General features: G+C 51.7%; 1 protein-coding gene across 1 annotated transcript in view; it reads right to left on the bottom strand.

Annotated features, from left to right (window-relative positions):
- The window catches only part of EFNA4 (ephrin A4), a 46,692-nt gene that overhangs the window by 13,886 nt on the left and 5,916 nt on the right, over window positions 1-26,890 (bottom strand). The window contains 2 exon segments of the mRNA XM_077322074.1: window positions 1,081-1,236; window positions 1,239-1,366. Of these exon segments, the coding sequence (XP_077178189.1) occupies window positions 1,081-1,236; window positions 1,239-1,366 (284 nt within the window).

Genomic DNA, 26,890 nt, shown 5'->3' with positions numbered 1-26,890 from the left:
GAAGACTCAAGCCTGGTAGCACCGAACAGACCAACAAGATTTTGGGGATACGAACTTTCGAGAGTCTGACCAAGGGAATTCAGCCTCTCGAAAGATCTTACCCCGAAAATCTTGTTGGTCTCTAAAGGGCTACAGGGCTCGAATCCATTGAGTCTGATTATGACTGATATTTTCGGGAAAAGACACCCACAGAGTTTTAGCCGCTAGGTCAGTGGTTCTCAACCTGGGGGTCGGGACCCCTTTAGGGGTCGAACAACCCTTTCACAGGGGTCGCGGCAAGGCAAGCAGCTTGGCCAGGGGGGCGCAATCCACACAACAGCCTTGCGGGGTAGATTGAGATAGAGCTTTCATCTGTCTGGAGCAGCAGAAAAGAGCAAAATTGGCATGGTTGGGCAAGAGACAGAACTGAACTGAGAAAGCCCGGAGAAAAACCAATTTATATACCATCATGAACAATGGATCTTCATACCATTGGTCAGTTTTGGTGTAATTTCTGTGAAAGAACACGAGCATAATTTTATGGTTAAGCCACAACATGAGGAACTGGATTAAAGGGTCGCGGCATTAGGAAGGTTGAGAATCACTGCGCTAAGTGTATTTATGTCAATCCGCCAGGTGGAAGGCACTCCCAGGAAATCAACGCAGGGCCGATAAAATGGAGCTCTTCCAACAGGCCTAAAAGAACATCCACCAAGAAAGGTTGGGCCTCCCTGCCGGGGGGTGGGTGGGAAAGAGAGTTGGAAGATCAGCTCCTTGCCAAAAAACACCTGTCTGGGAATTCTGGCATAGGTAGACATTCGCAATAATTGTCAACATTTTAACTTTGTACATTGCTTTTACTGCTGCACCCCACCCTGAGCTATGTGGAAGGGGAGTATAGAAACACTGCTGTTATTGTTATTATTATTATCATCATCATTATTATTATTATGAGTCCAAAGGCAGATTCCTGCAGGGAAATCACAGCGTTACACCCTTCTCCGTATGTCGAAATCCAAGGGTTTCGAAGGGCGTGACGCTGCTTAGAAGGAAAACGTTTTGTCTGCTAACTCCTCCTCCACCGGCAGCGTCTCAACTCACAAATATAGTAGTAGTCCCGTCCAGGCTGGAATTCGAAACCCAGCGAGAAGGGGGTGAACCGCTGGATCTTCTCCGAGAAGCGGACGGGTCCGTAGAGGGCGTAGGGGCGGTTGCACTCCCAACGTTTGAACGCTCCGGGGGTCTCATAGCAGCCCCCTCGCCGTCGACCATGAGGAGAGTGAAGGTCTCGGGACCACCGGAAGCCAAGGGCTGGTCGTAGTGCGGGCAGTAAATGTCCAGATAATCATTGATGGAGACTTGGACGGCATAGTCCTCATCGATGAATCTGCCATTGCAAAAAAAAACAGATGGGTCAAGATCGGATTTTATGTCCACAGAAGCAATATAGAATCATAGGATCATAGAGTTGGAAGGGACCTCCTGGGTCATCTAGTCCAACCCCCTGCACTATGCAGGATACCCACAACCCTATCGCTCATCCACTGTTACCTGCCACCCCCTTGAGCCTTCACAGAATCAGCCTCTCCGTCAGATGGCTATCCAGCCTCTGTTTAAAAATCTCCAAAGATGGAGAACCCACCACCTCCTGAGGAAGTCTGTTCCACTGAGGAACCACTCTAACTGTCAGGAACTTCTTCCGGATGTTTAGACGGAATTTCGTTTGAATTAATTTCATCCCATTGGTTCTGGTCCAACCCTCCGGGGCAAGAGAGAACAACTCTGCTCCATCCTCCATGTGGCAGCCTTTTAAATACTTGAAGATGGTTATCAGATCCCCTCAGTCGTCTCATCTCCAGGCTAAACAGACCAAGCTCCCCCCAACCTTTCTTCATACGTCTTGGTCTCCAAACCCCTCACCATCTTTGTTGCCTTCCTCTGGCCACACTCCAGTTTGTCTACATCCCTCTTCAACTGTGGGGCCCAAAACTGAACACAGGACTCCAAGTGAGGCCGAAACAGAGCCAAGTGCATAATGTGGTGGCAATTAAGAGCATTATATGCAGAATGTGGTGGCATTTAAGAGCAGAAATTAGTGTTCTCTGTATTCTCAAATTAAGAAAACCGTTCTGGTCAGGTTTCTAACATTGCCGTATTTCAAAGCCAGTGAAGAACAGGCCAGTATGGGGTAAGTGGACACAGGAAAAAAAGATCCTACATCAAGTAAGGAAGAGGGGAGCCAGGGAGGTAAGCTATGTTATGCCTGTGTTTTTGTGTCTCTGTTCATCTGTAGAATTCTGGAGGGGCTAAGTTTGATTCAAGGGCCTCAATCCCCTTTGACATCTTGCAAATACTTGGCCTTTGCATCTCTTCTCTGAGATGTTTCTCTTAGCGATACAGGGTCGTCACAACAACCCTGCAAGGGAAGCTGTATTGAGACAGCCTAAGTACTCCCAAGTTGCCCAGTAAGTTTCATAACCAAGTGGGCAATAGAAACCAAATCTCCTCAGTCAGTCACAATAACCAGTATACTTCCTCCCTCACCCGTCTCCTTTTGGGTGAATTCTTTTGTCAGTTAACCCTGCCTTTCCAAAGACAGAAGCACGCTTTTTTTGTGAACTGCAATTTAGAGCATGCTTCTCTTGGTACCATAAAACTGGAAGGAGGAAAGTGCAGAGATGATACTCGCACAGAGATGCAACAGGCAGCCTCCTCTGAAAGCACATAGCGTGGCTGCATTTCCGTAATCGGAATGGACCAGTCAAGCAAACTAACAGTGATTTCCCCCATGAAGGCTGATTGGCAAATGGAATGGCCAGGGCAGTGACTCACACAGAGATCCAACAGATAAAGCTCTCTGCGTGGGCGGGTCCCTTTGGGCTGGGAGCCTTTAATTGTTTCATTACCTCCTTTCTCACGGTGTGCTACCAGTTCTCTCACCGCGCACGAATGTGCCCAGCCCAGAGCTTGGAAATTATGGGTTTATCCCATTTAAAGCTCCTAATATTCTCGTCGGGCTCGCCGATATGCTTTCATAATCCCAATTCACTTTGAGGTTCTTTCTCGCCGACAGAAAGCCAGCCGGTACATCCCGGGCACAAGACATGAGCAAGCAACATCGGTCCGCACCAAACACAGGGGTCGGTTCCCAAGTCTCTTTCTTCAGCATTGTGCAAAATCCGAGTTTGGAAAGGTCTCTCTGCAGCACCCCCTGAATGTGACGGGGCCGGGGGAACGCAACGGGGCCTCCGCGGCTTCCCACCCGCAGCCCAGGCCCAGCTGCTCAGGGCCAGGAAACCAGTGGCCGTCAGCTCCGATTAATTCAAGTGGCTGGAAGCGAAAAGGGTCAGGGGGAGCCCCTGGGGTGATGGGCTGCCAGCCCAGCCTAAAGACAAAAGCCCTCACGCCTGAAGGCACCGCCTGGCCCCCCAAGGGGGGGTGATGCATCGGCTGGGAATGCGGCCACCAGCGACTGGGCATCCCAAAATCTGTCCACGAAGCACAACGAGCCCACCAGGGCTGGAGGGCAGAGTCCAGGGAGCTCACGAGCCAGGAAAGTGCCACCTTCCGTTCCCCGATGCAAGGAGAGTCTAGGGTTGCCTGCTCCGGGTTGCGAAATATTTGGAAATTTGGGGAGGAGGGGTGGGGTAGAGATGCCAGGCTCCGGGTGGGACCTGGAGGCTCCCTAGCATTACAACTCCTCTCCGGACGACAGAAATGAGTTCCCGTAAGGGAAATGGATGCTTTGGAAGGGGCTTGTATCCTACTGAGGTCCTTGCACACCCTGAGCTCCATCACCAAATATCCCCGGACCTGGAGCTGGAAGCCTAACCCCCTTCCTCTGACCTGGCAACCTCAGAATGGAATCGGAATCGCTCCAGACAAGGAAAACTGTGATGGCACAAATAAAGTCTGAACAGATAATTTCTCAGTCTCTAGAGCCGGGGTAGTCAAACTGTGGCCCTCCAGATGTCTGTGGACTACAATTCCCATGAGCTCCGGCCAGCATTCCCATGAGCCTCTGCCAGCATTGACTACCTCTGCTCTAGACCCTAATACAAACCCTAGTTCGGACGTGGCTAAATTGAGCCTCTCCAGATGTCCACGGACTACAATTCCCATGAGGCCCTGCTAGCACATTGAGGCTCATGGGAATTGTAGTCCATGGCCATCTGGAGAGCCACAGGTCAGCTACTCTTGCCCTAGTTGGTAGTCAGAAGGCCTCTTTGCCTGTAAAAACTCCAAGTCCAAAATGGCGCGGCCATCTGTTTGTCTTGTTTTTTCCTCCCTTGGGTGATTTTCCTTTACTTATATGGTTTTGCCCCCTTGATAACCATCGATGCTATGAACTTTAATGCAGATGTCTTGTGGCAACGGAGAAGATGATCGAAAGTTCAAGTCAAAATGAGATTGGGAAATTTAATTGAGCCATTTTCCCTTGTATGCTGTGCTATTAGAAGAAGAAGAAGAAGAAGAAGAGTTGGTTCTTATATGCCGCTTTTCTTTTATGCTGAGAGAGTGGGTGGGTGGGTGAGGCTGAGAGAGCCCTGAGATTACTGAAGAAGAAGAGTTGGTTCTTATATGCCGCTTTTCCCTACCCGAAGGAGGCTCAAAGCAGCTTACATTCACCTTCCTCTTCCTCTCCCCACAACAGACACCCTGTGAGGTGGGTGAGGCTGAGAGAGCCCTGATATCACTGCTCGGTCAGAACGGTTTTATCAGTGCCCCAAAGTCACCCAGCTGGCTGCAGATAGGGGAGTGCACACTTGAACCCGGCTTGCCAGATTAGAAGTCCGCAGTCCTAACCACTACACCAAACTGTGATCCTCTTTCTTTGAAACCCTAGAATGGAGTCTGGGGGTGGCAGGTTTGTGGAGGGAAGGTAGGTATAATTCCACAGAGCACGGCTGGCCAATCTCTGGCTCTCCAGTTGCCGATGGACTACAATTCCCACGAGCCCCTGCCAGCATGGGAATTGTAGTCTATAGACATCATGGACAATATGGCCACCCCTCCCACAAAGGTATAATGCCATACAATCCGCCCTCTGAAGCAGTCATTTTCTCCAGGGGAACTGATCTCTGTGCTCTGGGGATTGGGTGTGATTCTGGGAGATCTCCTGGGAGTTGGCAATGCTAGCCTTCACCTCAAGCTCTGTCCTGAAGTTCCAAGGGAACCACAGTGCCAAGATTCGAATCCACGGCTAGGAGCCTAAAGAGACTTAGCCTATGCAGGTATACTCTGTCCAAAGCGACAGATGACCGTTAAGGAGGCTGCTTAACTCCAATTGGACCAGGCAGATCATGTGATACCCCTCACAGGGGTGGGCAAACGGTGGCTCTCCCGAGGTCCACGGACTACAATTCCCATGAGCCCCTGCCAGCAGGGCCTCATGGGAATTGTAGTCCCTGGAGCTCGGGGGAGCCACCGTTTGCCCACCCCTGCACGTCCAGGTCAGGCTCAGTTACTGTTCAGTGTGACTGAGTGCCTTTTGCCAAAACTACAGTCCTTGATGTGATTTAGTGGTTAGTGCTGGCTTCGGATCAAAGAGAACCAGATTCGAATCCCCACCCTGCTATGGAAGCTTGCTGGGAAGTTTTGGGCCACTCACAGACTCTCAACCTAACCTGACCCCCGCAGGGCTGTTGTGAGGATAGAGCAGGGAAGAATTATGCTCTTGTTGGAGAGAAAAATGGGACAGAAGGGGAGTAAAGATGTCAGATCTGCTTTAGCAAATATTCTGTGGTATGCCCTTAACTCAAGAGGACCTCGATCTGACGCAATGGCCGTCCAGCCTAGTGACTTCCATACTGTGTCCCAGGGTAGACTAAGGATAGTCAACCTGTGGTCCTCCAGATGTTCATGGCCTACAATTCCCATGAGGCCCTGCCAGCGTTTGCTGGCAGGGACTCATGGGAATTGTAGGCCATGAACATCTGGAGGACCACAGGTTGACTACCCCTGCTCTAGACGCACCTTGACAAGAAGACCAGTACGGGCATGGGACTGGGGTCTGTGTGCTTGGGCAGGCAATTGTGAATGTCCTGCATTCTGCAGGAGAGTTGGACTAGATGACCTCAGAGGGCCCTTCCAACTCTACGATTCTAGGATTCTAGTGGAAAATTCCTTGAGACATAAAACGCTCTGCAATGGGAGCAAATGCCCACACCACAATCCTGTAAGAAGTGTGGTCAGGCGCGGTACGCAATAAGGCAATGCAAGAGTTAAGATTGCCAGCTAAGTTAAAGGAGACCAGGGAAAAAAGGGAAAGATTTGAAGAACAGCTAGTTTTCTGGACCAGGCTTTGTACTGCCCAAAGGAGTCTCAAAGCAGCTGACAATCGCCTTCCCTTCCTCTCCCCACAACAGAATCCCTGGGAGAAAGGTTAGGGCTCTGAGAGAACTGGGACTGGCTCAAGGTCACACAACTGGCTGCAGGTGGAGGAGCAGTGAGGAATCAAACCCGGTTCTCCAGATTAGAGGCTGATGCTCTTAACCACAACATCATGCTGGCTCCCAACATTTGGGGGAATGTTTGACAATAGGATACCCAGCAGGCCCAGGCGTGACACAAAGAGAGGGCAGGCTGCAAACAGCGCTCATCTGAGCAAACCACAACGCTGCCCTAAGTGGAGTTATACATGCTGAGTTCTCAGAACAGTGTAACGCTGCTTAAAACGTCGCTAGAAGAAGATGAGCTGGTTTTCATACCCTGCTTTTATCTACCCAAAGGAGTCTCAAAGACCATTTCCGTCCCTTCCTCTCCCCACAATAGGCACCCTGTGAGGGAGGTGGGGCTGAGAGAGCCCAGACTGGGTGGCTCTGAGAGAACAGCTCTAACAGAGCTGTGACTAGCTGGCTGCATATGGAGGAGCAGGGAATCCAACCCGGCTTGCCAGGTTAGAAGCCTCCAGTGTGAACCACAACACCAAGCTGGCTAGAAGCCACCCTGGCAGAATCATAGAATCATAGAGTTGGAAGGGGCCATACAGGCCATCTAGTCCAACCCCCTGCTCAACGCAGGATCATAGAATCATAGAGTTGGAAGGGGCCATACAGGCCATCTAGTCCAACCCCCTGCTCAACGCAGGATCATAGAATCATAGAGTTGGAAGGGGCCATACAGGCCATCTAGTCCAACCCCCTGCTCAACGCAGGAACAGCCCAAAGCATCCTAAAGCAAAGAGAAGGGGCCATTTCCTCCCACCAATGAGGGTGGCGTGGATACCGAGGGACGGGGAAGGCCAACTCTTTCCCTGATGCCATAATTCTCACCACCAAAAAGGCAGTTCCTCCCAAGGCCCTGGGGCATCAGCAGCTGCTGCCGACGCACAAGCCAAAGCTGGAGAGGCTTTTTCATCGGTTGGGCTGACTCAAGATTTACTGGTTGAATTTAGTCACTTGCACCAAGTAACGCACTTCGGATGCACTCGGCAACTGGATTTCCCTGTGAGAAATGGTAAAATGCCCTTGCAAACAGTCACTGAAGTGGAGTGAAACTTCAGTATTTAGCATTTGCGAAAGCACCAAGATATTCCTTTGCTGCTCACCGTTTCAAGACAGAGTCAAGCGGGTAGCTGTGTTGGTCTGAAGCAGCACAACGAAACGAAATCAGAGTCCAGCGGCACCTTTAAGACCAACAAAGATTTATTCAGGGTGTGAGCTTTCGAGTGCAAGCACTCTTCCTCAGACTGTCTGCACTCGAAAGCTCAAGCCTTGAATAAATCTCTGTTGGTCTTAAAGTGCCACTGGACGCGGGTTTTGTTTTGTTGAACCATTTCAAGGTTATTCAGACAACAACTGAAGCCTGGAACGCAGCAGGGAAAGATGGGAAAGAAGGAGTCTCAAAGCAGCTTACAAACAACTACCTTTCCTCCCCACAACAGACAGCCTGTGAGGCAGCTGAGGCTGAGAGAGCTCCCATAGAACTGGCCCTGGCCCAAGGTCATCCAGCTGCCGGCATGTGGAGCGGGGGGGGGGAATCGAACCTGGTTCTCCATATTAAAAGCCACTGCTCTTAAGCACAACACCAAGAGGCAGGAGAACGGATTGTATCAGGCTGGAGGTTAGGCTGGCTCATATCTCTGAACGCTTCCAGCTATGAGCAAGTCACCTCACAAGCAGAGAGCTAGCTGGACAGGGATCAGGCTTGGCACCAGAGATTCCCCCCAATGGAATAATGTTGAAAACCATTTTGAACAATCATTCCAAACTGGGACACCTCCCTCCCCCTGGTTCAAAGCAGAACAGTGTGGCAGATTGTCAAGGCAGGATAATAGATCGCATTGTTTCAAACCAGTCAGACAGCAGTACAGAAATCACATTCCTGAAATCCCCTCTGTGAAAGATCTCTTCAAAGCACAACTACAGCTTGGGACAGAAAGGGCTGGCTGGAAGGTTTCTTTAATGCGTTACATGCGTTAGAGAGCCAGCTTGGTGTAGTGGTTAGGAGTGCTGATTTCTAATCTGGGGAGCTGGGTTTGTTTCCCGCTCCTCCTTCACATGCAGCCAGCTGGGTGACCTTGGGCTGGTCACAGCACTGATAAAGCTGCTCTGACCAAGCAGTGATCTCAGGGCTCTCTCAGCCTCACCCACCTCACAGGGTGTCTGTTGTGGGGAGAGGAAAGGGAAGGCGATTGTAAGCCGCCTTGAGACTCCTTCTGGTAGAGAAAAGTGGCATATAAGAACCAACTCTTCTTCTTCTTCTTCAGTAACCTCAGGGCTCTCTCAGCCTCACCTCCCTCTCAGGGTGTCTGTTGTGGGGAGAGGAAAGGGAAGGCGATTGTAAGCCACTTTGAGCCTCCTTCAGGTAGAGAAAAGCGGCATATAAGAACCAACTGATGAGCCTCTTGTGGCGCAGAGTGGTAAGGCAGCCGTCTGACAGCTCTGCCCATGAGGCTGGGAGTTCAATCCCAGCAGCCGGCTCAAGGTTGACTCAGCCTTCCATCCTTCCGAGGTCGGTAAAATGAGTACCCAGCTTGCTGGGGGGTAAACGGTAATGACTGGGGAAGGCACTGGCAAACCACCCCATATTGAGTCTGTCATGAAAACGCTGGAGGGCGTCACCCCAAGGGTCAGACATGACTCGGTGCTTGCACGGGGGATACCTTTACCTTTACCTTAAGAACCAACTCTTCTTCAGTAATCTCAGGGCTCTCTCAGCCTCCCCTCCCTCACAGGGTGTCTGTTGTGGGGAGAGGAAAGGGAAGGCGATTGTAAGCCGCTTTGAGCCTCCTTCGGGTAGAGAAAAGAGGCATATAAGAACCAACTCTTCTTCTTCTTCTTCAGTAATCTCAGCACTCTCTCAGCCTCACCTCCCTCTCAGGGTGTCTGTTGTGGGGAGAGGAAAGGGAAGGCGATTGTAAGCCACTTTGAGCCTCCTTCAGGTAGAGAAAAGCGGCATATAAGAACCAACTGATGAGCCTCTTGTGGCGCAGAGTGGTAAGGCAGCCGTCTGACAGCTCTGCCCATGAGGCTGGGAGTTCAATCCCAGCAGCCGGCTCAAGGTTGACTCAGCCTTCCATCCTTCCGAGGTCGGTAAAATGAGTACCCAGCTTGCTGGGGGGTAAACGGTAATGACTGGGGAAGGCACTGGCAAACCACCCCATATTGAGTCTGTCATGAAAACGCTGGAGGGCGTCACCCCAAGGGTCAGACATGACTCGGTGCTTGCACGGGGGATACCTTTACCTTTACCTTAAGAACCAACTCTTCTTCAGTAATCTCAGGGCTCTCTCAGCCTCCCCTCCCTCACAGGGTGTCTGTTGTGGGGAGAGGAAAGGGAAGGCGATTGTAAGCCGCTTTGAGCCTCCTTCGGGTAGAGAAAAGAGGCATATAAGAACCAACTATTCTTCAAAAAAAAATTAGTAAATAATAACTGGACAGGATTGTTGTAGAAGATAGATCAAGATGGGTGGCTGAGTGTCCTCAGCAGTAGAAAAGGGCCAGAGTGCAGGAGCACCGGAAAGACTAGCCAAATTTGTAGAACAAAGTTAAGAGTCCAGGAGCACCTTTTAAGACCAACAAAGTTTTATTCACGGTATATAAGCTTTCAATTCCTCAGGCATAATGTCACTGTATCATGGTAACGGTGGTCCGTGGGCATCTGGAGAGCCACTGTTCTGGCCACCCCTGGTCTAGACGAGGCCTACCCCCATCCCAAGCAGTTACCTAAAGCAGAACTACAAACACAAACTCGTCCCAGGCCTTGGCACAGGTTTCAAAAACAGCCAAGCCGGGTGACCCTGTGCACAAGCAAAGCGCACAAAGGTGGCCCAGCGTCCCCGGGAATGCAAAAGGATCCTGTGGCCAATGTGGACTCTGACAGTGGCGGGAGGTTCCGGCATTTGCCTCCCGCCGTCTCTCAGGTGTGACGTCCCCAGAACTTGGGAAGACTAAGAGTTTCGGCAGCGGAAACCAGGAGAGGTCTGAAGCGGACGGTGAACCTCTGCTACTTTGTGGCTGCCGGGACCAACCGCCTCTGATATTTTACACAGCAGACCCGTACCTGTCCAGGTCCTTACTGCCATTGGGGACCCCAAAGGGAGAAGAAGAGGCAGCCAGGTGGCCTTCCATCCTGGCTGGAATTCCTTTACCGGCCTCTCATTTATTATATCAGATTTGCTGCCCGACGCTTTGTGGAGCAAGCCGTCGGCCGAGGAGCCAGGCAGAAAAAGAGACGCGCGATAAACAGATCATTAAATGATCTCTCTCTCTGCCAGCTGGGGATAACACTTTGCACAAAGAGGGCTCTGGCCCACGGCAGCTTCTGCCACAACAAATCTGTTCGCCCCCAAGGTGTCACCAGACTCTTGGCTGACTCGGAAGCGCACGGCGGGGTCCGCCCGCTGTCTGGAACCGGCGTCCGCGGCGCGAGAGGGAGGCGGCGGGAGGGAGCCGTTTCCCATCCTACGCGGAGAACCTGAAATTGGATCACGGCGCAGGAAGGAACACATGTGTCATCCTAAGTCACTTAGAAACGTCAAGACCCTCGGTAATGAAAACAGAGGATGGTCAGGATTCTCTCTTTTCAACGGCCCCGATCTGAGCGATGCATTTCTCCACTCCCTCCCCCCCCAAAAAATAGCTTACGCTCATCGCTCTGACCTTCAGAAAATTGAACTTCTGTTAGCAAATTCCAACGAAGGGGGTGACGCCAAGTATCAACCTTTGCTCTTGCACAGGCCGCAGCCTGCCGTAAATTTCTGCAAACGCACGCTATCGATTGTCATTCGGATTGATCTGTTTGGCAACGTTATTACATTTGACATTGGGGCTGGGTTCCCCTCCCCTTCCTTTCCCCCCTTCCTACAGGGACGGTTTTATTTTTATTTATGACTGCCATTTTGGGTTTGTAACAGGTTGGGTTTTACCATCCTGCCATAAAAGCGCACTCTGCTATGATGGCCTCCGACTGAAAACGATAAACGGTCCTGAATCGAATAAATCTCTGTCGGGAAACGCAGGAGTGCGAGAGTATTATGGTAGAAAGGGAGAAAAAAAAAATAAAGAGCTTGCCAATCATCCATCCCACGGCTCTTGAGTTGATTAGTCAAAACACGGGAACGGTGTTGTTTTGTCGAGCAATTGGGTAGAGGAGAATCGGTAGGCTTTTTGCTTTACCACCCCCATTAATAAAAGCAGATTTTTCCTATTCACCTATGGCGAATCATAATCAGTTCCAGACTGTTAATTCCTTTTTTGGATGCAAGCAGTGACCCCTTGGTGATGGAACAGCGTGATTTCTTTATTTACCCCTTGCTCTTCTCCCCAAAGGGGCTCATACCGTCATTTTCCCTCACCTCAATTTTATCCTCACAACAACCCTTCGAGGTAGGCTAGGCTGTAAGTGACTGGCTCAAGACCACGCAAGTGAGAGTTGGGCTTTGAACCATGGTCTCCCAAATCCTTGTCTGATCCTCTTAACTGCTAAACCACACCAGCTTAGGTCAGTACGCATGAGTAAGATGGTGAATTTTTTCTCCTGGGTTAATATTTTAGGTGGTTAGCCCTGGTTAGTATCTGGATGGGAGACCGTCAGGGCAAGAATCCTCAACCTGTGGTCCTCCAGATGTTCATGGACTATAATTCCCATGAGCCTCTGCCAGCAAATGCTGGCAGGGGCTCATGGGAATTGTAGTCCATGAACATCTGGAGGACCACAGGTTGACTACCCCTGCGTCAGGGAATTCCAGGACTGATTTGCAGAGGTGAGCAGAGGTTAGGCCCTTGCCTTGTAAAGCTGACGGTGGGGACAAAAGATGGGTGAGACTTTGTGGAGCCTTACACACACAATACCTTTGGTGGAATTATTTGTAAGACGCAGCAGTTAGGAAGGGGGGGAAAGAGAAAACAAAATTAAAAGGGGACAGGGATGCCTGGGACCGGCCTACCTACGGGACCACCTTTTCCCTTATATCTCCCAAAACGTGTTAAGAGCAGCAGGCCATAATCTGCTTAGGATCCCTGGCCCCAAATTGGCCTCGATGAGGGGCAGGATCTTTTGGGCCTTGGCCTCAGCTTACTGGAATGCTTTGCCAAAAGAGATCCTTAAGAAGAAGAGTTGGTTTCTATACTCTGCTTTTCACTACCGAAAGGAGTCTCAAAGCGGCTGACAATCACCTTTCCTTCTTCTCCCCACAACAGACACCCTGGGAGGCAGGTGGGGCTCAGAGAGCTCTGACAGAACTGCTCTGTGGGAACAGTAGTATCAGGACTGTGACGAGCCCAAGGTCACCCAGTTGGCTGCATGTGGAGGAGCAGAGAACCAAACCCAGCTCTCCAGATTAGAGGCCACCAATCTTAATCACTACACCCAAGTTGTTCTACCAGGCATACGGTTGGGACCCAGAGAGACCATCAAGATGTGCTGGCTTCGCTGCAGGGACCTGAGGAAGACCTGTTCCAAGAACTCCGAAATCCTCCCCCCTCCATTTGGTGTGTTAATTTGCTTGGGGGTAATTGAGACGACTGATTTTAGGATTTTATATACTGTATACCATCGTGTGGCACCTCGACCTGAGCTCCACAGGAAGAAGAAGAAGAGTTGGTTCTTATATGCTGCTTTCCTCTACCCGAAGGAGTCTCAAAGTGGCTTACAATCGCCTTCCCTTTCCTCTCCCCACAACAGACACCCTGTGAGGTGGGTGAGGCCGAGAGAGCCCTGAGATTCCTGCTCGGTCAGAACAGTTTTATCAGTGCTGTGGCGAGCCCAAGGTCACCCAGCTGGCTGCATGTGGAGGAGCGCAGAATCGAACCTGGCATGCCAGATTAGAAGTCTGCACTCCTAACCACTACACCAAACTGGCGGGGAATAATACAAAATCTTATCCTTTATTATTATTTAAAGAGTTCCGATCGGAATCCCTGCCGTTGGCTGCGTGGGAGGGAGAAGCGTATCCCCTGGCCAATGTAAAAACTTAGCTCGGTGCTAGGAGAACTGGGAGGCACCTGGATCCATACACGGATACTCTACGCTGGTTGCACAAAAACCGGCTTGAGCAGAAAGGCCGATGGCCGAGGCAGAGAGAGGCTGGGAGTCCTCAGGGGAAGGCCTGCTGTTTGCATCGCCCCAACCAGGAACGTGATTGCTGACCTATTTTGAAAGATCGATCCGATTAGCTCTCGCTTCCTGTCCTGAGGCGGAGGAAGGAATCAGGAGCCAATTTGGTGGCGACATGGAAGACTCACAGGGCGTCTCCCAACGAGTTGTCTTCCTACTGTAAGGTGGATGGGGAGGGATCTCAATGGGTTCAGAGCAATGGGGCAAAAGCAAGCAGGCGCTGAATGATTCCTCCTCAAGTAGGGCTTGCCAACTTCCAGGTGGTGGCTGGGGATCTCCTGGAATGAGAGCTCATTTCCAGATGACAGAAATGAGTTCCCCTGGAGGGAGGACCCCAGGACTCCATCGCCAAATCTGCAGGAATTGCCAGCCCTCACCTGCCATCACTATCCCAGGGGGTCCCCACCACTTGCTTGCTCTATTGAGATGTGGAAGAAACGTAAAAGGGGATGAGCCGGATCAAGGGAGGATCGGTCTATCTAAGGCTGCCAGCTGTAGTGACTTAAGGGAACCTCCACATTCAGAGGTGGTCAAACAACAGGAGAAGGCCTCAGTCTCTGTGCCGTTCCAGAGGGACTGGCTGGCCCCATGTGAGATGGGATGCTGGACTGGAGGGACCTCCCTGGTCTGACCCAGCAGGGCTCTCCTGTGTCCTTATGAGGGGAAGGCCTCGGCCTCCCTGCCCTGTGGCTGGCCCTGCAGAGGGACTGGCTGGCCCCTGGGTGAGGCAGGAGGCTGGACTGGAGGGACCCTCCCTGGCCCCTGGGTGGCCCCTGGGTGAGGCAGGAGGCTGGACTGGAGGGACCCTCCCTGGCCTGACCCAGCAGGGCTCTCCTGTGTCCTTATGAGGGGAAGGCCTCGGCCTCCCTGCCCTGTTGCTGGCCCTGCAGAGGGACCGGCTGGCCCCTGTGTGAGGCAGGAGGCTGGACTGGAGGGACCCTCCCTGGTCTGACCCAGCAGGGCTCTCCTGTGTCCTTATGAGGGGAAGGCCTCGGCCTCCCTGCCCTGTTGCTGGCCCTGCAGAGGGACTGGCTGGCCCCTGGGTGAGGCAGGAGGCTGGACTGGAGGGACCCTCCCTGGTCTGACCCAGCAGGGCTCTCCTGTGTCCTTGTGAGGGGAAGGCCTCGGCCTCCCTGCCCTGTTGCTGGCCCTGCAGAGGGACCGGCTGGCCCCTGTGTGAGGCAGGAGGCTGGACTGGATGGACCCTCCCTGGTCTGACTCAGCAGGGCTCTCCTGTGTCCTTATGAGGGGAAGGCCTCGGCCTCCCTGCCCTGCTGCTGGCCCTGCAGAGGGACTGGCTGGCCCCTGGGTGAGGCAGGAGGCTGGATTGGAGGGACCCTCCCTGGTCTGACCCAGCAGGGCTCTCCTGTGTCCTTATGAGGGGAAGGCCTCGGCCTCCCTGCCCTGTTGCGGGCCCTGCAGAGGGACTGGCTGGCCCCTGGGTGAGGCAGGAGGCTGGATTGGAGGGACCCTCCCTGGTCTGACCCAGCAGGGCTCTCCTGTGTCCTTATGAGGGGAAGGCCTCGACCTCCCTGCCCTGTGGCTGGCCCTGCAGAGGGACTGGCTGGCCCCTGTGTGAGGCAGGAGGCTGGACTGGAGGGACCCTCCCTGGTCTGACCCAGCAGGGCTCTCCTGTGTCCTTATGAGGGGAAGGCCTCGGCCTCCCTGCCCTGTGGCTGGCCCTGCAGAGGGACTGGCTGGCCCCTGTGTGAGGCAGGAGGCTGGACTGGAGGGACCCTCCCTGGTCTGACCCAGCAGGGCTCTCCTGTGTCCTTATGAGGGGAAGGCCTCGGCCTCCCTGCCCTGTGGCTGGCCCTGCAGAGGGACTGGCTGGCCCCTGGGTGAGGCAGGAGGCTGGACTGGATGGACCCTCACAAGTCTGATCCAAAAGAGCTCTTCTTCTGTTTTTGAATGCAACCAGGGACCCATTTTGATCTGGAAAACTGTCCCTAGAAATGGCTTATGCATCAGGTTGCCACCTCCAGGCTGAGAAATAACTGGAGATTTGAGAGTGTAGCTTGGGGATGGTGGGGGTTGGGGAGGTGTGGGATCCTGCACGAAGAAAAATATCAAAGTCCACTTCCCAAAGCAGCCATTTTCTCCGATGGGGGGGGGGATGTCTGTCACCTGGAGACCAGCTGCAATCCCAGGCAATCTCCAGCCAGCAGCTGTTGGTTGGCAACCCTGATTAGGCACCACTGCCCTGCCTAGCTCATTCAGTGCCACTTTGAGCAACCGAAAAAGGTTCAGGCGGCGCTTCTGGCATTTTCCCCGTCTCCTCCAGGTGAGCGAGACTCTTAAGCAAGCAGGGTCTGGAGAGGACAAACTTTACACAGTCAAATATTGATAGACCCGAGTGAGATTTGAAAGTCAACACGCCTTGTTTTGAAAAGATTAGCCAGCCGGGGAAAAGAAGAGCACCTACAGACATTCGAATCGGAGCAGGGGCAAATGAGCACGGCCACTTTCGGTCATCTGAACAGCTGCGAGCTGCTCTCCTTCGCCCTGCCTGGTCCGGTGTGTGTTTACTCCGGGCCTAACTGCGTGCTACATGTTCTCCAGGGACCTGGAGAGGCCAGGTAGAGAGGAACGTTCCAAGTTTCGTACTTCCCAACTGTGCGCAAGGCTGATTCGGACAATGATGTGCAGGGAGCCAGTTTGGTGCAGTGGTTAGGAGTGCGGACTTCTAATCTGGCAAGCCGGGTTTGATTCCCCGCTCCCTCGCATGCAGCCAGCTGGGTGACCTTGGGCTCGCCACAACACTGATAAAGCTGCTCCGACCAAGCAGGAATCTCAGGGCTCTCTCAGCCTCACCCACCCCACAGGGTGTCTGTTGTGGGGAGAGGAAAGGGAAAGCGATTGGAAGCCGCTTTGAGCCTCCTTCAGGTAGAGAAAAGCGGCATATAAGAACCAACTCTTCTTGGGAGGTGAGGCTGAGAGAGCTCTGATGTTACTGCTCTGTGAGAACAGCACTGTCAGGGCTGTGACAGGCCGCACGTGGATGAGCAGAAAATCAAACCCGGCTTGCCAGATCGGAAGTCGCTTCTCTTAACCATAACACCACGCTGGAAGGAAAGGGACCTCTGCGGAATATCACACAACAGAGTCTGCCTTTCAAAGGAACTGTTTTCTCAATGAGAACTGAGCTCCGTAGCCTGGATATAATTCCAGAGCTCCACGCCCTACTGCAGCCTTTCTTATCCTTTTTACTGTCGAGAAACCCCTGAAACATTCTTCAGGCTTCTAGAAACCCCAGAAGTCATGTCAGCAGGCCCCACCTCCCTGCCACGCCCTAGGAAGTCATTTTTATGACCGGGGCCCCTCCCCTTTCCGCCCCCTCCAGGTGTATTATTAGCCATTTTGGGGAGGGAGGTGTCAACCATATATGGTCATATTTCCTGATAATTTTTTAAAATTTGAAAAATATATTAAAAAATTAATCAGCTTGTACACAATCTATGAAAGAAGATGAGTTGGTTTTTATATGCCGCTTTTCTCTACCAGAAGGAGTCTCGAAATGCCTTTTCCCACAACAGATACCCTGTGAGAGAGTTGGGGCTGAGAGAGCTCTGACAGAACTGCTTTGTGAGAAGAGCTCTATGAGAACTGAGATGAGGACAAGATCGCCCAGCTGGCTGCATGTGGAGCGGCAGGGACTCAAACCCGGCTCACCAGACTAGAAGCTGCTGCTTTTAACCGCTACACCAAGCTGGTTCTTAACAACTACACCAAACCCTTCCAGGGCCGTCAAGAAATCCCAGGGTTTCTCGAAACCCCTGTTGAGAAAGCCTGCCCTACTGGGACAATTTCAAATTCAGAAAAGGCACAGGGGGACAGGTGCCAATCCCATGTCCTCAGGCACAGGTATGTTTATCTATGAAAGCATACATCTATGCAGCCTTTTCACCTGATCCGGGTCCCCCAGGCAAAACACGTGAAGACATTTCAGCAATTAAAAACAGTTCTTAAAATTAAAAAAGGATTCAGTCCCAAGTAATAAACACAACACTGCTAGAATCAGAGCCAGGGGCCTTATGTCGCCTATGCCAAACGAAAAGGATTGTTGGCATTCAGAGAGCCGTGACTTATTTTATTTACTGAACTTACTGTAGTGGTTAGGAGAAAAGACTTCTAATCTGGTGAGATGGGGTTGATTCCCTGCTCCCCCACATGCAGCCAGCTCGGTGACCTTGGGCTTGCCACAGCCCTGATAAAGCTGTTCTGACCGAGCAGGAATCTCAGGGCTCTCTCAGCCTCACCTCCCTCAAAGGGGGTCTGTTGTGGGGAGAGGAAAGGGAAGGCGAATTGTAAACCGCTTTGAGCCTCCTTCGGGTAGAGAAAAGCAGCATATAAGAACCGACTCTTGGTTCTTTTTCTTCGAAGTGGCCATTTTCTGCAGGGCATCTGAGCTCTCTCCTGGAAATCAGCTGCAACAGTGGGGGAATGTCCAGCTACCCCCAGGTGGCTAGCAGGCCTGCCCTGCACCCAGCCCAAGACGCAATCTGGCAGTGCTCGCTCACGGCCTCCCCCATCTCACTGGCGGCTTTAAAGAGAAAAACATATCCCTCCTCTGGGGGAGCAGGCAAGAGGCTTCTGCCAGCTGCTAGACATTAGAATGAGATTTACGGTTCTCTCAATTGACCTTGTTGGAGGACCTACAGTGACAGCACCAAAATGACGCAGAGGGGGTTTGTGGCACAATGAGAGGCTTGCCTTCGTCTGGGCAGAGGGTAGGGCTGCCAGCTCCAGGCCAAGAGATTCCTGGAGATTTGAGAGTGGAACCCGGGGAGGACAGGGACCTCTATGGCAGCGGTTTTTAACCTTTTCTTCGCCGGGACCCCAACTTTGGCACCAAAGCCCAGCGGGGACCCAGCTGGAGGAGCTGCCAGCTAGTGCTGCCAGCTAGTGCTGCAGAAAGCGCTTCCCCCAGCTGTGGCCATGGACCTCCCCCTCCCTGCAGGAGGTGACTGGAGGGGGGTGAGGGCCCTGTCTGGGGGAGGGGGCTTCTGCTGCCGCTGCCACCGCATCCACATTGCTCACTGAGACCCCAGAGGGGTACAGTGCCAGAGTCCACCTTCAAAGCTGCCATTTTCTCCATGGAAACTGATCTCTGTAGTCTGGAGAGGAGCTGTAATTCCGGGGGGATGCCCAGGCCCCCCCAGGAGGCTGGCATCCAACTTTGTGGGCACCCAAGTGGCATCCATGACTAACTCACAGGGGGCCAAACTGTGGTTCTCCCGATGTCCATGCATTACAATTCCCATGAGCCCCTGCCAGCAAGGCTCATGGGAATTGTAGTCCATGGACATCTGGAGAGCCACAGTTTGGCCACTTTTGTCCTAGAGCAGAGGTAGTCAACCTGTGGTCCTCCATATGTTCATGGACTACAATTCCCATGAACCTCTGCCAGCAAATGCTGGCAGGGGCTCATGGGAATTGTAATGCATGGACATCTGGAGGACCACAGGTTGACTACCCCTGTCCCAAAGCATACTTGACCAGCCATAGTAGGCACACCATCTACCTATCGGATTTTCATCCCTACAATCCTCCGCAGATGGGTGGATTGTAGGGATGGTGTATGGCAGGGGTAGTCAAACCGCGGCCCTCCAGATGTCCATGGACTACAATTCCCAGGAGCCCCTGCCAGCGAATGCTGGCAGGGGTTCCTGGTAATTGTAGTCCATGGGCATCTGGAGGGCCGCGGTTTGACTACCCCTGGTGTATGGTTTCCCCCTCCTCAACCAGAATCACAGAAACCCTGTCAGGAGGTTGGACTCAGCCAGGCCTTGCTATTTCCTCAGCGCTGAAGCCATTTTTCCTTCACAAGCACACCCTTCAGGCCTGCCTCATAAAAAAAAAATGTAAGGAGACTTTCACTCATGCTTTCTCACTGGAAATAATCAACCCTGAGCCACCTTTACTCCTGCTGAGGAAAACCTGCAGGTCTCCATAATCCCCCCCCCTCCAAGTGGTGGAAAAGGAGGATGAGGGGACTTTTTTCTTGTGATAAAATGGCAAAGATGGGAAGCTGGAAATCCAGGAGGTCCCCAAACTTGTTGGGCCTGTGAGCACTCTTGGAAATTGGTGGGTATCGCCACAAAATGGCTGCCATGAGACAGTGGGACCCACCATAGAATGGTTGCCACAGGGAGATGGGACCAATCATAAGTTGGTTGCCAAGGTGATGCCGCAAATCATCGGCAGACTCCAAGCCAAGCACGCTTCTGTGACACAGGCAATTATGTCCAAATGGCTGCCCCTCGCTGACCCAAAGGCGATCCCGCTTCTGTAGCACCTCCTGCCCCAATGAAGTGGAAGGAAGCCATTTTTATTTATTCATGCCCTGCTTTTCTCCCCAATCGGGACCAAAAGTGGGCTAAATCATTCTCCTCTAGTTTACCTTCACAACAACCGTCCTGTGAGGCGGGTTAGGCTGAGCGTGGATGACCACCCCAAGGTCACTCCACAGCAGAATGGGAGATTTGAATCCGGGCCTCTCAGATCACAGTCCAGCATTTTGCTTTGGGGAAGAGGTATCTTCAGCAAGAAGATTGTGGGGCACAGAAAGCTTTTCCATGGGCTTTAAGGCACCCATGGGGGGAATTGCTGGTTTTGGCGGAAATAGGCGGAACCCCATCTATCATTTGTCACCAATCATTAACCCATACTGCACGGATGACCAAACTGCGGCTCTCCAGATGTCCATGGCAGGGGCTCATGGGAATTGTAGTCCATGGACACCTGGAGAGCCACTATTTGGCCGCTGCTGCACACTGCCTCTCTAGCCCTTGCCTCTACTAGAAAACCAGCAGACCAAGAGAAAATGTATGGGCAGCACCCAGGTCAATCTACACCAGGGGTAGTCAAACTGCGGCCCTCCAGATGTCCATGGACTACAATTCCCATGAGCCCCTGCCAGCATTCTCTGGCAGGGGCTCATGTGAATTGTAGTCCATGGACATCTGGAGGGCCGCAGTTTGACTACCCCTGATCTACACGTTCCCCAAACTGCTGCCTTTGACAAACATTCAGGAACATCAACCGACTCAAAACACACGTGGTTGTTTGCATCAAAGTTATAACAAGCTTATTTTTGCCCTTCCTGCTCCTAAACAATTTGGCTTTGCTGTACCAAATACTCAATGTTCTGAGATCTCTGAAGGGCCACCCGTTTGCACAAAAACAAACCCCCTGCACTGAGAGAATCTGAGAAGGGCACAGGCACTGTCCGAAATCAGCTGGCCCGTTATTGGCAACAGAGCCTTCCATGCGGTGGCACCCCAGTTAAGCCACAGGTCCCTGATGAGACTGGCCTCCTGCCTACTTACTAGTCTCTTCAGGCACCAAGGAGAAAAGCTGTCCTTGTCTCCCAAGCTTCCGGAAGGACACAATTAATGAACCCATTCATGGCTTTAAAGCTTGTTCATGACTTTTATTGTTGGTTTAATCCAATCGATTTTTGTATCTCACATAGTTTTGCTTTCTTTTCTTTTTTTTTCCCTTTTCTTTGAACGCTGGCCCATCTTCAAGTCCGCTCCTGAAATGCAGGCTATTAATCTTTTAAACAAATATTTTTATCCCAAGGTTGCTTCATTTAAGAAGCCAGCTGGATCAGACCAAAAGATCAAATCTAGTCTAACAACTTGTTAATTGAAGTTCCGGGAAGTCCAAGTGAAAGTATATGAAGAGAGGAGCTCTCTCATGCTAGTACCCCAGAGGAAGGGATGTTCAAAGGTACACTGGGCTTGAAGATGGAGGTTCCATTTAGCTATCATGGCTATTCAATTAACCTTAACTCCTGTAAAGATTTAAACATTTGAAGGAAGGGAGAAAGAGAGCCACAATTTAGGTGCCAAAGTTCAGGACTCTCTATAATTGAGCCTTAGCTGCAGTCGCTTTCCCCAAACTCCCTGATAACTTGGGGCTAGTGGTAGCTGCTTTTCTGCACATGCTCAGAGGACAACATTCTTGAGCCTGCATTCCACCATGGGGCACTGACATCAAACTCTATCTAGAGCTGGGTTTTGGCCGGGAGCAAGAGCGCTTGATCATTAAAATGACTTGGGAAAGAGAAATGTTTTCAGCGATTTAAAAAAGAACACACAACCCCAACCCGCAATGACTCAACAGTGAAACAGCCGACACGATTAAGCCGAGCCGAGATTGCAGATTTTGCAAGACGGTACAAAGTCCAAAAGCAAATAAATAAAACGAAGGCTCTGTTTAAAGGGCTGTGAGAACTTCTTTTGCAAAAGAAGCACTCCCGTGGACCCAAATACTAGCGGCCCGGTGACCACCAGCGTCCTGGCTGCACATGGCCAGACAACCACCCAGAGTAAAGGCTGGTGTTTATGCGCTGTACCAGCAACACCAATGTGCCCGAGATGGGCGTCACGTCAAACAAGCAGACCATTCTCACAGGCGTTCCACCTCCCTCCTTCCGTGCTCTGTGATTGGTTGCTCCTAATTTCACACCAACCGCAGTTTCTGCCTGAACATAGCAAACCCTGGTTGGCACATCCCCTGCAGAATCAAAGGAGATTCCAACGGCCCAATTTCCAACCCTGGCTTGGGAAACAAAGCACACGGAGCTCAGAATGCCAGTCTGAGTGCTATGGAAAGGGAACATCGGTGTGAAAACAGAAGCTACCAGCTTGTTGTGGCCAATGGCGTGGCTAGTAGCTGTGAATTTCCTGCAATCTACAGGGGGTTGGACTGGATGACCCCAAGGGTCCCTTCCAAACCTATGATTCTATGTCTCTGGGCGCTGTACTTGGTGAGGGGCTTTGTCAAGCCCCAGTAGGTGGTGGAAGTAGTGAGCCCTGACCAGCCCATGTTCCTAACCCCTGCTCGATAGTCCACGGACACTGTGGACCTGGGCGCAGAAGCCTGCCTCCTGCCAGAAATCCCCCATGGCCTTCCCTCTGGCATGGGCCAGTGTTGGAAGGGGCTGATGGGAGTTGTAGTCCTCAGACAACTGGAGAGCTGTCCTGTTGCCTGTGCGTTTTTTTGAAGATAAGCGAAAGTCAGGGCTGGTTTGCCACTCCCTTCCTCTGCGTAGGGACCTTGAGCTTCCTTGTTGGTCTTCTATCCAAATGCTGACCAGGTTCTACCCTGCCTAGCTTCCAAGATCTGATGAGACCATGCTAGCCTGAATCACCCAGGTCATGGGATCTGCGGGAAGGGGGGTAATTTGGGGTTTCCTTTCCTACGTTTCAAACAGCGCTGGCTTCCAAATCTGCAGGTTTTTGTTGTGATTTGTAAGCACCCTCGAGTCACCAGGAAAGCCAGGACATAAACATTTCAATAAATGGAATTGAGAGAATAATATACCAAGGATATAAAAATAAATGGAGTTTTCTCGAGTTGAACTGAATGGGAGGTCGGGGCGGGAAAGAACTGGAACCGTGTTGAAGCTGCTTTTCAAATTACAGTTTTATGTCCTATATATTCAACAATATATGTTCCTTATTATATAGATAATTTTAGTACTATTATCAGTCATGGCTGCTTACGCATTTAGGACTGGGAGTCCTTTGTTCACTCCCTGCAAATTCCAGAGGAACCCGACTGCATGTGGCTGGGTGGGTTATTTCAACATTACTATTATTATTATTATATTTGGTTTGAAGTGAAATCCCATCTTTCATTTGTACCTCAAAAGCAGTTCGGAATACCTACACTGCAGACTACAGCCCCACAGTCCTGATCCCATGTATGCTTACTCAGAGGTAAGTTTCAGGTAGGTAGCAGTGTTAGAATCATAGAATCATAGAGTGGGAAGGGGCCACACAGGCTATCTAGTCCAACCCCCTGCTCAACGCAGGATCAGCCCAGAGCATCCTAAAGCATCCAAGAAAAGTGTGTCTCCAACCTTTGCTTGAAGACTGCCAGTGAGGGGGAGCTCACCACCTCCTTAGGCAGCCTATTCCACTGCTGAACTACTCTGACTGTGAAATTTTTCCCCTGATATCTAGCCTATATCGTTGTACTTGTAGTTTAAACCCATTACTGCGTGTCCTCTCCTCTGCAGCCAACGGAAACAGCATCCTGCCCTCCTCCAAGTGACAACCTTTCAAATCCTTAAAGAGGGCTATCATGTCCCCTCTCAACCTCCTTTTCTCCAGGCTGAACATTCCCAAGTCCCTCAACCTATCTTCATAGGGCTTGGTCCCTTGGCCCCAGATCATCTTCGTCGCTCTCCTCTGTACCCTTTCAATTTTATCTACGTCCTTCTTGAAGTGAGGCCTCCAGAACTGCACACAGGACTCCAGGTATGGTCTGACCAGTGCCGTATTCAATGGGACTAAGACATTGGTCTGAAGCAGAACAAGGCTTTGAGTCCGGTGGCACATTTAAGTATAATTCGGGGCAGAAGCATACACCCGAAAGTCAGCGCAGTTAACAGTGGCCTCTAGTCTGGAGAACTGGGTTTGACTCCCCACTCCTTCTCCACATGCAGCTGGCTGGAAGAGTTTCGGCCAGTCCCAGTTCTTTCAGAGCTCTCTCAGCCTCATCTACCTCATGGGGTCTGTTGTGGGGAGAGGAAAGGAAGGTGACTGTAAGCTGTTGAGACTCCTTCGGGTAGTGAAAGCAGGGTATAAAATCCAACTCTTTTTGTACCTAGAATTAAACTTTGTCGCTTTTAAAGGTGCCCCTCAACTCAGACCTTGTTCAGAAGCAACTGCTGCTGTATGCAGACAGGCTTAGGCCTAGAATTATAGCGTTGGAAGGGATCTCGTGGGTCATCTAGTCAGCGGCCCATCAACCCCCGGGACGTGGCCCGATACCAGGCCGTGAAAGCCTCAGCACCGGGCCAGTGGCAGCCATGCCTGCTTCTTCCCCCCTCCCACAGCGAGAAGCTCGCCAGAAGCTTGGTGAGCTTCTCACTGCGGGGTGGGGGGGGGAGGTAGGCGCAGCCGGCGGCATGCCAGCAGGCACAAACGCGCATGCGCGGAGCTGCTGCACACGCACGTTTGCACACCCGCCAGCGGGTGCAAACGCGCAAGCACGGTGGTGCACAAAGGCGCATGTGCGAAGCTGCCATGCGTGTTTGTTTGCACCCTGCCGGAATGTTAACGCGCATGTGCAGCAGCTCCCACACATGCGTGGTGGCGCCACCCTCTCCCTCCACCTCCGCAGGCGGTCCCCAGCCTTATAAAGGTTGGGGGCTGCTGATCTAGTCCAACCCCCTGCACTATGCAGGACACTCACAACCCTATCACTCATCCACTGTAACCTGCCACCCCCTTGAGCCTTCACAGAATCAGCCTCTCCGTCAGATGGCTCTCCAGCATCTGTTTAAACATTTCCAAAGATTATTTCCTAAGTATTACAAAGGTAAAGTAAAACACTGAAAGTAGGACTGAGTCTTTCCAAAGCAAAATTTAAAAACTACAAATGGAACATGGATAAATTAGCATGTCTTACTAAATTCATGTGCCGGGAGGGAAGGGGAGAGGAATCAGTTCTCTTTCCTCATTTTTGGATTAGTAAGAGCATGAGGAAAGCTCTGCTGGATCTAACGGAAGGGCCATTTAGGCCTGCATTCTGTTTGCAGCCAGATTTTATTTATTTATTTGATTAATATACCACCTTATCCAGTGAACCAGCTTATGTTATTTATAATCTGCCTTTCTCAATGCCGATTACACAGCGGAAGTCAAATACAAGCATCGAAACACGACATCCAGTAAACCATGCAATACGGTTCGGTAGTCTTTAGAAACGGGCATCCAATGGTATGCTTCCTCTGAACATGGAGGTTCCATTTTGCTATCAGGGTTAAAGGCTCTTCCAGTTAACTTCATCAATGGCTCCAGGACACTCACTTGGAAGGCTAATTTGCATTTTCTTCAGGGAAAACTATATCAGCAGTTATAATTTCAGCAGATTTCTAGGCCCCAACCCTATCCATACGGAAACATCAGTGAGAAACCACTTTCCCTTAAAACATTAGTTTTAGAGAGCCAGTTTGGTGTAGTGGTTAGGAGTGCGGACTTCTAATCTGGCATGCCGGGTTCGATTCTGCACTCCTCTACATGCAACCAGCTGGGTGACCTTCGGCTCACCACGGCACTGATAAAACTGTTCTGACCGAGCAGTGATATCAGGGCTCTCTCAGCCTCACCCACCCCACAGGATGTCTGTTGTGGGGCGAGGAAGGGAAGGTGAATGTAAGCCGCTTTGAGCCTCCTTCGGGGAGAGAAAAGTGGCATATAAGAACCAACTCTTCTTCTTCTTCTAGTTCTCCTCTACGTGCATCCAGCTGGATGACCTTGGTCCAGTCCCAGTTCCCTCACTCAGCCTCACCTACCTCAAAAGGTGCCCGTTGTGGGGAGAGGAAAGAAAGGCAGCTGTAGGCCGCTTTGAGACACATGAGGTCTGCTGGATGACCTTTAGCCAGTCCCAGTTCTCTCTGAGCTCTCTCAGCCCCACCTGACTCACAGGGTGTCTGTTGTGGGGAGGGGAAGGGGAGGCGATTGTAAGCCGCTTTGAGACTCCTTTGAGAAGCAAAAAAGCATGGTACAAAAAACTAGCTCTGTTTTCTTCTCCTCTTCATACAGGGAATATTTACATATAAGTGGAGGGGCCCTGAGTCACATAAGTCCCCACCTGCCACCTGAATAAGGATGCCAACCTCCAGGTGAGTCCTTGGGATTCCCCCAGAACGACAGTTCTTCTCCAGACGAGAGAGATCAGTTCTCCCAGTGAAAATGGCTGCTTGGGAGGGTAAACTCTGTGACAACATACTCCTGAGTTCTCTGTCCTCTCCAGGATTCACCCCCAAATCTCCCAGAGCTTCCCCGCCTGGACCTGGCAGCCCTCCCCCCTCATCCCCATGCCAATAGCCAGGAGGGCCTGGCAACCCAAACTCTGCAGAGAAAGCGAGAGGCCCAAAGGAAGTCGGAGCAAAGAGAGCTGACCGGCCTCTGCAGTCACAGCAGCCTGGCACGATGCAGAATTCCCTCGCCCGCCCAAGCCAGGCCCTCCTCCGAGGCTGCCACCCTTCCCTGGGATTTATAGCGCTCCTCGGGCCTCGCGCCAGCTCCCTCCGTGGCACTCCCCAAACATCGCTTGGCGAGGCCCAAGCGCCAGCAGACCCAACGGCTCCCACGCTGAGCGCAGCGAAAAAAAAACGAAAAAAAAACTAACTAAGCCGGAATTCTCCCCCCACCGCTTTCCCTTCAGCCTTCCCTCCCAGACTTGCACTAGCTTTTGCTCTCCCCACTGCTGCCCGGGTGGGCCCAGTTCAAGAGGAAAAGAGGCTAAGATTACAGAAACAAAGACAACAGATTAATCGGAATTCCAGATTCTCCCTCCCCCCCAACACATTCGCACACCTGGG

Source organism: Paroedura picta, chromosome 1 (assembly GCF_049243985.1).
Source record: "Paroedura picta isolate Pp20150507F chromosome 1, Ppicta_v3.0, whole genome shotgun sequence".
Taxonomy (NCBI): Eukaryota; Metazoa; Chordata; class Lepidosauria; order Squamata; family Gekkonidae; genus Paroedura; species Paroedura picta.
The sequence above is the reverse complement of the archived record's forward strand: the minus strand, read 5'-3'. Positions and strand labels throughout refer to the sequence as shown.